At 44.1% G+C, this 12,026-nt stretch overlaps 1 protein-coding gene and 2 long non-coding RNA genes across 4 annotated transcripts in view; 2 read left to right on the forward strand and 1 right to left on the reverse strand.

The window, feature by feature from the left end:
* Positions 1–8,635, forward strand: part of IFT81 (intraflagellar transport 81) — a 55,550-nt gene extending 46,915 nt beyond the window's left edge. For both annotated transcript variants that reach the window (XM_081174462.1, XM_081174463.1), the window contains exons 18-19: positions 5,604–5,649; positions 7,254–8,635. In XM_081174462.1, coding sequence (XP_081030588.1) covers positions 5,604–5,649; positions 7,254–7,436 — 229 coding nt within the window. In that variant the 3' untranslated portion in view covers positions 7,437–8,635. The remainder of the gene's footprint in view (positions 1–5,603; positions 5,650–7,253) is intronic.
* On the forward strand, positions 2–3,098 carry LOC308575681. Its single transcript, XR_014002913.1, has 2 exons — positions 2–1,484; positions 1,528–3,098. It is a non-coding gene; the product is annotated as an uncharacterized lncRNA (long non-coding RNA).
* On the reverse strand, positions 1,122–11,136 carry LOC308575676. The gene is made up of 2 exons (XR_014002908.1): positions 10,509–11,136; positions 1,122–1,826 (listed from the first exon to the last, which is right to left on the reverse strand). It is a non-coding gene; the product is annotated as an uncharacterized lncRNA (long non-coding RNA).
* Positions 11,137–12,026: the final 890 nt, after the last annotated feature.

Raw genomic sequence — 12,026 nt, forward strand, 5'->3', positions numbered from 1 at the left:
ACTCATTTTCTTACATTTATATCCTGCCTTCCTTCAACCTGGAACCCGAGGCATCACACATATGCTCCCCAGGAACATCCCAAGTACTGGTCAGTCCCAGACATACTTACCTGCAGCAAGAGGTTGGGCTCACTAGTGCCTTAAGACCATTCCCTGGAAACCAAGCCTGATGAGGAATGGTTGAGGGAACTGAGTGTGCTTAGCCTGGTAAAGAGGAGATAGGAGAGCCATCTTCAAATACCTCAAAGGCTGTCACAGTGGTGCTAGCTTGCCCCCACGGCTGTGGGTGCCTGGGGCCGCTAAGTCAGCACACCCACTGGCGCATGCACACTACATCAGCTACATTGGTGTGCTGACATCGCTCACGCACATAGTGGCAGCCTTATGACCTTGTGCGCACATTCTCCCACAGCATGCACACGGCCCCCCCCCACACTTTGTGGGTGCCCTGCCCCCCCCCATTTAAAATGTTGTGGGGGCTAGGGCACTCAAGGCCCCAGGGAGTTGGCGTGCCTGGGCTGCCACGTGGGAGAGGGAACAAGCTTGTTTTCTGCTGCTCCAGAGGGCAGGACCCGAACCAATGGATTCCAGTGGCAAGAAAAGTTATTAAGACTCAACAAGAGGAAGAACTTTCAGGCAGTAACAGCTGTTCAACAGGGGAATGGACTCCTTTGGGAAGTGGTGGACTCCCCTTCCTTGGAGGTTTTTAAGCAGAGATTGGGTGGCCATCTGTCACAGATGCTTTAGCCGAGATTCCTACATTGCAGGGGGTTGGACTAGATGACCCTTGGTTCCTCTTCCAATTATACAATTCTATGATTCTATGATATACTTGGGAGTGTGATTTAATTCCAAACAATTTTTCAGAAATGGAAGTGTAATTAGTCTTGAACTAGAAGAAACTGACCATGTTAAGTTTTTGTGGAATTCTCTCTTCCCTCTGCTTAACAGTCTCAGCAGTGACACTTCTTGTTTGCTGTGGCTCCATTTAGGATTCTCTCCATAGGAAAACAGGACTGCACACACACACACACACACAGAGAGAGAGAGAGAGAGAGAGAGAGAGAAAGAGAAAGAGAGAGAGAGAGCTCATTGAAGAACAAAATACTTTTTATGTCGCCTGTTGATCTCATGAGTCTCCATTTATGGTGGTTAAATCGGGGAGCAGCCAGGAACAGATAACAAACCCCTTGCAAATATATGGAGAGATGTAATCCATGTCAGTGGAGGAAAGAAGTTGAATGCTGAGCAAAGAACTAGTAGGAATAGTAAAGCTAAAGTGGAAATGAGAGGACAGTTGCAGTGGAAGTTAGTGGGTGAACACTGAGAGCGTTTCTCTGCTCAGTGGTTTTTGTTCTCAGTCTGTCTGCTGTAACCTACTTCTCAGACCTTGGTGTGCTATGGTGGCTACTTCACAAACTTTGTATGTACTGTATTTAGAATTCCAAGCTTATTGGGGCCACTGTTCTTTGCCTGGCATCTAGGTGCTTACAGTGGTTAATGCAGAGAAGGAAGAGCATGTCAGAGGCTGGGTGTCCAGTGCTCATCCCATCCAGTCCTAAGAGGCCACAGAGTTTATGTTGTTCAGTCTTCTTCCTGCCCAAGTCACTCACTTGTCTGTTCCCCATGCTGCAGACAGGGGCAGTTCTGGGAGCACCAAGAGCTATGAAGAGGCACATCAGGATGCCCATCTGTCATAGAGGGGGGGATGTTCATTTTCCAGGTGTCTTCTGGGTCTGCCTCCTGCACTTTTGCTTTTTGACTGCACAGTAAAATACAGGGTGCTTCTGGGTGAGTTACTCTTCTGAATGTCCATTTGCTACTCCCTGTGGAGAGAAAAAACAAACCAGGAGAGTGCAAATTCTCTTGGAAATAAGCAGAGCCTTTGATAGGCAGAAATTCAATAAGTGCAGGATGGAAAGAGAAGGCAGATTTCTAGAAATCCTTTCAGGACTGAATGTCTCTTCTTGCGAACACTGGAATGTAAACTGAGCTCAAACAACCCATAAGCAGAACCGCAGTTTACTAATGAACCAAAAATGCCCTAATTCTGATCCCCATCCTCTGTTCCATGGAGTCAGTACCGAGGAATGTGAAAAGTTAATTTTGTTCTCTAAAAATAGTTTTAACTTTCAAAATTAAGTTGCATTCTTTCCAGACATCATTATAAATAGCAAAAAACAACAACCACCAACCCTTCCCCTCCCTGACATTCAGAGGTTTAGTTTTCTGTTGTCTGTTTTTTCTCCTTCCAAGTCTTGGGACTAAAGAGCAATTGGTGAACCTAAAGTGATGGGGAAGGATGTCAATAGATGTGCATTCTCTTGGGGGCAATTGAGGTCGTCTTGGCCCTGGCACAAATTACAGCAGCTGCATGCAGGTTATGAGAAAGATGGATAGCCCGGGCTGCAGGAGTAAACCTGTTCCAGGCGCAAATCCCATTTCCCCATAGGACATGCAATATATGGGGTGGGAATGTGTAAATGGCTGGCACAGGCCCTGGAGACAAGAGCAAGTTCCCAGTAGTCTTGGCTGGGGTGGGGGGAGCAAAGGAGGAATCCTATCCTGCCTTCCCCAGTGGAAGAGGATTTATAGTTCTTAAGATTCCCAGCTGGAAGAATTTTCTGTCCCAGGCTTCCAGTCCTTGGATCAGCCCCCTTTTAGTCAACTGTTAAACTGTCATTTTGCTCAGATGACAGAGCCAAGAGTTGCAATGATTTCAGTGAAGTCAAAGGATCATTTTAGGCTGCTGAGGTAGGAGGGTTCAAGTTTGTTGTTTTTCTATTATCCAGTGAATTCCTTTGGGGTTTTCAGCTTATCTTGATGACTCACAGATTTATAGAAGCTTAGATGTGTGAAACCAGTGTCCTTCAGGGCATAGTCTCGTAGGCTTCACATGCAAGACACTCGTCTCCAAACCCCCCTTGGCCATATAGCTCTCTGCCAGGCTTCGGAAAATTCATTCCTAGTCAGTGTAATCTACCTTATAAGATGGTGACAAATAGAACGTAATAGGTTTTTATCACTTTCCTAGACCCTTGAAATAAGACAGGAAAGATATACAACAAATATGTGTTTTAACAGTAAAAAATAATAATGAATCATCTACTCAAGAGTCCATTGGAATTGTGAATTAAAAGCCTCAGACCCTCACCTGCAACATGGGTATAATGATATGGAGCTGCCTTACAGGGCTGCTGTAAATTTGACTGGCACACAAAGTAAGTACTACTTTGAAGTCTCTAAAAGTGCTGGGGTGTATGGGGTGTAACGGGCGGGACAGTACCTCTGGTGGGGGACACATCATGCTCCTTCTGCGGCAGTTTGTCCGCCATTGGTCCCCACCCTGCATTCAGCTCTCACCTGTGGCTCCTAGAAGCTGTCATCATATGACAGTAGCCACAATTCCAGGAAACGACTTCAACTGGCCAGCAGAACCAGGTAAGGGTAACCAATGGCTCTCAAACCCTCACTGAGTCAGGAACTTCCCCTGCATGTGAAGACAGGCTCCGGCAGATTCAGTGGATGAGGCCAATAGTAGGTTTAACAGCAAGAAGGCAGTTTATGCACTTGCTGTAGAGGGAAATGAGGGGCAGATGGGGCTCAACAACATGGGAAGGTAGCTCATCTAGGAGAAGGAAAACTCTGATCCTAGACTTCTGCTGCGTTGGAGCTATACACAACTGTGAGAAAGGCTTTGAGAGTAAACTCCAAGGAAAAATCCATACCTGCTGCCTTGCGGGACATCTTTGGAAGAAGAAAGGGTTAAGGAGTAAACCCTACACAAATCTGGAGTGGAGTCCCTGAAACAGTTGGATGGTGCCTTCCAGCAACTCCTGCAGCCAAGCTGGTGTTGAACATATTGCTCTGCTTTCCTTTTTTTTTATAAGATATTTATTAAGCATTTTAAACATTAAATTCACCAAACACATATAAAACCATCACCAAAATGCAACAAACAAAGAAAAACAGAAAAAAGCAAAAAGATTAACATATAATAAAAAACATACAACAAAATCAGATATCCAACATCCATCTTTTCTTAAGCTTTTGGACTTCCTCACATCTCCCAATCCTGCGTTCCCAGTTATAGAATTATAAACAGCAATTTATCGCCTTATTTCAACTCTTATTTTGTAGTGTTCAAATATTATGTCCCCGACTTTAAACATTTTTATCAAATACTCAAATACTTAATTTAGGCATAATGTTATTCCAAAGTTTATCTTATTTCTCAAATCTCACTTATTCTCATTTTTCTTTCAACTAAATTGCTGGTGCCATGTTGTTTTCAGTCCTGCACCCTTCTTAACACTCATACAGTTTACAATGTTTTTGTAAATAGTCCTTAAACTTTTTCCAGTCCTCTTCCACTGCCTCTTCTCCCAGGTCTCGGATTCTGCCAGTCATTTCTGCCAGTTCCATGTAGTCTATCAGTTGCGTCTGCCATTCTTCCACGGTGGGCAAATCTTGGGTCTTCCAATGTTTTGCGATAAGTATTCTTGCTGCTGTTGTTGCATACATAAAAAAAGTTCGATCCTTCTTTAACACCCTCTGACCGACAATACCCAAAAGGAAGGCCTCTGGTTTCTTAGAGAAGGTATACTTAAATACCTTTTTCAATTCATTATATATCATTTCCCAGAAAGCCTTAACCCTAGGGCAGGTCCACCAGAGGTGAAAGAATGTTCCTTCAGTTTCCTTACATTTCCAACATTTATTATCAGGCAGGTGATATATTTTTGCCAGCTTGACTGGGGTCATGTACCACCTATATATCATTTTCATAACATTTTCTTTCAAGGCATTACATGCCGTGAACTTCACACCGGTGGTCCATAACCTTTCCCAGTCAGCAAATATAATATTGTACCCAATGTCCTGTGCCCATTTTATCATAGCTGATTTAACCGTTTCGTCTTGTGTATTCCATTTTAACAGCAAGTTGTACATTTTTGAAAGTACCTTAGTCTTAGGTTCTAACAGTTCTGTTTCTAGTTTCGATTTTTCTACCTGGAATCCTATCTTTTTATCCGAGTTGAAAACCTCCTTCATCTGAGCATAATGTAGCCAATCTCGCACTTTATCCTTTAATTTCTCCAAACTCTGCAATCTCCAAGTATGCTCTGCTTTCCTTTGGACCACATCAGTGGAGCCAAGAGTGGGGGTCTTGTCGCCTAGCAGCCCAGGACCTCCATACACGCTGCCCAGGCTTGCTCCCCAGAGAAGAGCAGTCACGAGTTACTGGTCTCTGCAGCCACAGCAGGAGCCAGTGTGCTGTAGTGGTTAAGAGCGGTCGTCTCGTAATCTGGGGAACCGGGTTCATGTCTCTGCTCCTCCACATGCAGCTGCTGGGTGACCTTGGGCCAGTCACACTTCTCTGAAGTCTCTCAGCCCCACTCACCTCACAGAGTGTTTGTTGTGGGGGAGGAAGGGAAAGGAGAATGTTAGCCGCTTTTGAGACTCCTTAAAGGGAGTGAAAGGCGGGATATCAAATCCAAACTTTTCTTCTTCTTCTTCTCCAGCATTTTGACTTCACATCCACAGGTTTTTTGTAAATAATGTGTATGTGTGTATGTATGTGTTTATTTTATCTTCTTTAGGGAACAATACACCCGGATGATCACGGAACAAGAAAACCTTGGAAAGGTAATAATAGGTTATTATTTTTAAAAATATTCCCTTTCAGTTTTAGAAAATGCTGCATTTCATGCCTGTCATTAGTTTATTCTGGTCCTTATGCACAGCCACCAAAAAACCATTCTGTTGCAGCTCGGAGAAATTGGCTTCTCAAAATAAAATAGAGAAACAGTTCTGAAGTCAGTTTCCTATAGATAATGCTTAAGCTGCTTGACTATCTTTTACAAACAGCACATTCCCCAGGAACCCCAGGGATAAGATATTGTAATGCAGGCGACACTTTGCTAGATCAAATTTGAAGTGGTATCTACAGAAACTGGCTGAAGATGATACATTTCCCAGCTGTTGTCCTTGGTGTTTTTTATAGAAAGTAACTGAAGTGCTTTTGAGATAGCTGCGTTGACTAAGACCCTTGCTGAGTTCTGTACATTTTTAATCGTCTTCTGTAAAGTTCAGAATTGCACAAATAATTCCTTTTTCTTAACTTCTTTCTTTAACGTTTCCCTTATAAATTCAGTTATGCAAGTGTTATACTTTTAAGGACAGAATTCCTTGTAAAGATTAATTCCATTTTTTCTTTATGTTCTAGAGTTAGTCTGGTGTGGTGGTGAGAGGGTCAGAGTAGGACATGGGAGGCTTTAAAACCCAACTCAGCCATGAAGCTCACTAGGATGACCAGTCACTGTCTTTCAGCCTAACCTCTTCCTCACAGGGTTGTTGTGGGGATTAAATGGGGGGGGGGGGGACCATGTGTGCCACCTGGAGCTCCTTGGAGAAAAAGGTGGGGTATAAATGAGGTGGTTCTTGTTGTTGTTGTTGTTGTTGTTGTTCATTCCAGATTACAAAGCAGACTACAGAGCAGTGACTAATATGTTTGTAGTCCTGATAACAGTTCATTTTGAATTGCCTTTTAACCCTGTTTTAGATCTTCTTTGCAGAATTGTCATCAAAAATTGTCTTCTATTATTTCAACATACACAAAACACACACATAAAACATACATAAAACACTTAATCTATGTCTTTTTTTAGTGCTAAGCATGGAGCTCAGATTTAGGGGACAGGCTGTAGCTCACAGGCTGAGCACTCTGCATATGCATGCTGAGTTCTGCCCCAACAGTGGCTGCCCCAGTCAATTCAGGATCTTGTAATGCCACGCAGACAAAGTAGCAGCAATTGAATTATTATTATTATTAATATCCCACCCATCTGGCTGGGTTTCCCCAGCTTCTCTGGACAGCTTACAGCATATATAAAAACATAATAAAGCATCAAACATAAAAAACTTCCCTAAACAGGGCTGCCTTCAAATGTCTTCTAAAAGTTGTGTAGTTGTTTATTTCCTTGACATCTGAAGGGAGGGTGCCACTACTGAGAAGGCCCTCTGCCTGGTTCCCTGTAACTTCAGTTCTCGCAGTGAGGGAACCACCAGAAGGCCCTTGAAGGAGGACCTCACTGTCTGGGCTGAACGATGGGGAGACGCTCCTTTGGTGCACTGGGTCGAGGCCAGGATCTCTTGTTCAGAGAAATAAATGTTCGTGCCCCACTGTGAGGTAACTGTTGTAACTCTGAAACATTTCTTGGAATGATTTTGACTGTTCTTTTGAGTAACAGAAACTGCGAGAGAAGCAGAAGAGTGTGCGGGAAAGCCATGGTCCAAATCTGAAGCAAGTGAAAATGTGGCGAGATTTCCAGCTGCTCATGGAGTGCAAGAAGGAATGTTTCCTCAGGCAGCAAAACCAAGCATCCATTGGCCAGGTTATTCAGGAAGGAGGAGAGGACCGGCTGGTCTTGTGAATCAAACTGTTTGGTATCCCAGGCATACTGAGCATCAGTTCTGTTGTGAAAATTGGTCTAGTTCTACAACTGTTTTTACAAAAGTTGGATTTCTGATTGCTGTTGTTCAGGGGCTCAGCTGCTGTTCAGCTACAACGGCTGCTTGGAAAAGTCCCAGCCTAAATAGAATGGCAATGGTTTCCCAGTTTGACTGGGAGCCTTTTCGGCCGCTCCTTGTATTAAAGAGAGAAAATAACTCTCATTCTACAGGTACTGCAGATGCAAAGTGGCTCTATCACTTGGAGGCCAGTTTAAGCAGTGGGACGGGCTCCGTGTTCAATTACTGCATTGAAATGGGCTTACGGGCAAAGGTCTAGTCCATGTGTTGAGCTGAAGGCTGGCTGTTTTCACAGAGAAACCAAGATAAATGATACTCCCTCCCCAGGCCCCAAAAAGTTGGAAGTTCTAATTCTGCAGCTTCTACAGCCAAGCAGCAGGATATACTGTGACACAGAGCCAAACTGGCTTGCAAGAAGTCCACTCACCCCACTTAGTCATGCACAAACCTGGCATATTGCTTCCTCTTGGTACTGGGAAAAGGATGCTCATTTATCTTCCAAGGGCTTACATTCTCAGCACGTTTCTTAAACATGCATTTTTTGCATCAAAAGTATGTGCAGGCCTATAACTTCATCGGGTGTCATCTTTAAATGGCCATTCCCCCTGGAGAGCTGCAGTGGAGTATAGAAGCAACAGGCAAAGCTTGCTTTGGGGAAGCAAAGTGTGGCCAGTTGATACAAGATCCTCTGATCCCTGCCATTAGACTTCTCCCTTGAGATAAGCAAAGGGTGTGTAAAGAAAATTTACTAGTTGGACTAAAACTAGTAAATTTAGTCCTTGGACTAAAACTGAGGTGCAGGAACTTCCAGAAGTTTCCTTGCTTCCCTTAGGCCTTTGACCTATAGTCATTTAGAAACATATGAAAAGTAGTTATTCTAACCTTTTCTAGCTTTGTTAGAACAATGACATTTTAACATTCCCTGTAGCTTTCTGCTCTCTGCCTATTTTTTCCTGGTTGATATTAAATTAATGTATTTCATTAATGTAGCCACAGAGACAATAAAGTCTAACATTCACATTGTTATTCTTCTGTATGCTTGTTCAGTTCCCCATTGTCCATACTTAATAAAGAACAGGAGCTTATTGGTTGTCAGGCTCCACTTCACCTCTCGGAGTTACTCTTTTGAGAAGTCAAAAGGCTTTGCTTTCTGACTCGGGGCCAAATGCTGTCAGCATCTGACCCTTCTACATCAGATATGGAACAGGTGATCTTAAAAGAAACCATACACAGAGTCCAAGACCTTGCTGCTCTATTGTCTTACTCTTTAACAAGAAATGGTGTGACAAAGTTAAGTGCTGATTTGAATCGGGAGCTATAAACCCTGGCCGCCTCCACCAGGGGCGGAGTGTTTTCAGTAAGAAAACATACATTACTGAATGAAAAACTAGGGAGCCATAGAAAGAGCAGGCTCTGAAGAGTGTACATGAGTTACGGACCTGTTTCAACCACCTGTTTGTTGCATTTATGCTTTACATTTTTAGATAAATTTCCCCCTGCTCTTACACGTGTACACCTAAAAATTGTGAGATGTGGGTTGGTCTCATCTCTGCTAGGTACTGTGGTTGTGTTCCACTTCCTCGACTCCAGCCTTCCCTACACTCAAATGAAAATTGCAGTCTGCAAAATGTGGTTTTGTGTGGGCAAATGTGATAAACTTGTACAGTTCTTAAATGTATAAAATATATATCAGAAATTATTTGAAAGCTTTCATTTCCATATGATGCAGATGTAATGCAAATATGTTTAATTTGAATAGTTTTTCTGAAAAAGAATTTTATATTTGCAGGACCAAAATGTGATATTAACCCTGAAGACTGAGTGATAGAGTCATTGGCACACTCATGTCTGCAAAATCCTGGTCTTCCTTGTTCATTATTCCTTGTGCTGGTGGAACCAACAGTAAAGTGTCTGAGTTTTCAAAGGAAGGATCAGTCAGCCGGTTTCTGAAACTTAGGTCTCTGGGGGAGATGAATTAAGCAGGGTCTAATTTAAAGCACAGCTGGAGGAGAGAAAAGGGTTAGTATGCTTCTAAGTGTGAGAAAATGTATTTGGTGGGAGGAGAGAAATGTAAATAGCCAGTGCCCAAGGCAATCTCAGTGGAAATAGAGCTGCAAAGTAGCTCTGATTCTGCCTCTGAGGTATTTTTTGAGGCCTAAATAGCAGCTTGATAGGACTTGGGAGGTTCACTGCCATTTGAAAACCCACCCCGGAGCCCTTAAATTATATTTATTACCCACTAAATCATTTAGCCATCCTACGACACAGCCTGTGGCCACAGCAGTGAGCACTTTTGAAATCTCAGGCCAGTGGTTAGAAATAAGACTGAAATTCCCTTTCTGCCTTCTCATGTCAACAGCAGAGAGATTCAAGGAAGATTTGGGTTGTAATTTGCTTTCTCCCCCCCCCCTTTCCATCTGCAGAAAGTAGTCAGATTGTAACATCTGTTGACATTATGCAGATAAGGTAAGAATGCCAGTTGCTGGAAACCCTCTTGCCCTGTTTGTGGGCTTCCCCTGGGGGCACCCCCTTGGCCACTGGGAGAAGAGGAGGCTGGACTAGAGGGGCCACGGGCCGAGTGCAGCAGCGAGGCTCCTAAGTACTTACAGTGGTGCCTCGCAAGACGAAATTAATTCGTTCCGCGAGTTTTTTCGTCTAGCGAATTTTTCGTCTTGCGAAGCACGGTGTCGGAAAAGTTTTGGAAAAGCTTCAAAAATCGCCAAAAACCTCAAAAAAGGCTACCACACCGCGTTCTATGAGTTGCTCCTCAAAGTCAAATCGCAACTGTATTAAGGGTGTTAAGAAAAAGGAAACAAACTTGCAAAAAACGCAAGACGTTTTCATCTTGCGAAGCAAGCCCATAGGGAAATTCGTCTTGCGAAGCAGCTCAAAAACCGCAAAACCCTTTCGTCTAGCGAGGTTTTCGTCTTGCGAGGCATTTGACTTGCGGGGCACCACTGTATCCAGGCGCTCACCATTGATGGGGGACTTCAGAGCCTCTGTGCTTTCTTGCAGGGGAGGGGGTCTTTAACTTCAAACCGGACTGAGGCCAGACAGCTGTTCAAGTGGAGTATTCTTCCTTCAGCACTCGTAATGGAACAGTGTTTACATACAGAGACATTCTGTCACATAGGCACCTAAAATCCCAGGTGGAGATTTATCAACTCAGTGAGAACTAGACCCAAGCGCCCTTGAGGAATGTAGCTCAGGAGCATCCTTGTAATCTGCTTAATATGCCTAGTGTAACGGCCAACATCACCAAAGAGGATGTGTCCAGTTTAAGAAAATAATACCTTTGTCATGAACTCTCCAGGTGGCCTGGCACGCTCATCATCAGCTTCTTCCCCCTCACCTTCAACGTTTCCTGGACAGAGACAACTGTTAACATGCTCTGGTCACATCCATAACGTGCTACAGTTTCCGAGGCAGTATGCCTCTAGATACCAATTGCTGGCAACTACAGGATGGAAGATGGGACGCGGGTGGCGCTGTGGGTTAAACCACAGAGCCTAGGACTTGCCGATCAGAAGGTCGGTGGTTTGAATCCCCGCGACGGGGTGAGCTCCCGTTGCTCGGTCCCTGCTCCTGCCAACCTAGCAGTTCGAAAGCACGTCAAAGTGAAAGTAGATAAATAGGTACCGCTCCGGCGGGAAGGTGAACAGTGTTTCCGTGCGCTGCTCTAGTTCACCAGAAGCAGCTTACTCAGGCTGGCCACATGACCCGGAAGCTGTATGCTGGCTCCCTCAGCCAGTAAAGTGAGATGAGTGCCGCAACCCCAGAGTCAGCCATGACTGGACCTAATGGTCAGGGGTCCCTTTACCTTTACAGGAGGGACAAGTGCTCCTATGATTGGGCCCTGCTTGTGGGCATCTGTTTGGCCTCTGTGGGAGCAGGATGCTGGACTCTTCTGTATGTTTTTAAGCTTCCGTTGCATCTGCTTTTGTAAGGCTCACAATTGTTTGTTCTGCAAAAAAGACCTCTGCTCCCCAGGAGGGGGGCAGTCTAAAATTGAAAGTGGGAAAGAGTCGCAAAGTTAAAATGGGTGAGAATGCAGTTCTAGTCAAGCTTGGCTACAGTTGGAGGTAAGGATTTAAGGAGTTGAAGCCAGAGGTCTCTCAGAAAAGGTAGGTTTTGAGGCAGGAGTTGAAGAGAAGGGACAGCAGGAGATTTGATAGGAGGTGGAGTCAGTGTCCATGGAACTGTTGAATGGTCACTTTAAAATGTGAAGGTTCATTATTGCTTCACAAGTTGTGTATGTCTTTAAGGGCCAGGGCAAATAACGAGACCCAGTCTTACAGCTGTGAAACATAGCAGGTGCTGCTGAGTTGTGTTAATCAAGCTGTGTCAGCAATTGGGTATAGTATATAAGGAGCAGCACCTAGCTCTCCCATTACCCCTGGGGGATGGGTTGGTGGTTGGGTCTGGTTTGTTGTTGATGTATTTAGTGTAAAATGAGTTTTTGCTTTTGTTATTAAAACCTTTTTAAAGATATT

Source organism: Podarcis bocagei (genome assembly GCF_964188305.1).
Source record: "Podarcis bocagei genome assembly, chromosome: 16".
NCBI classification, from domain to species: domain Eukaryota; kingdom Metazoa; phylum Chordata; class Lepidosauria; order Squamata; family Lacertidae; genus Podarcis; species Podarcis bocagei.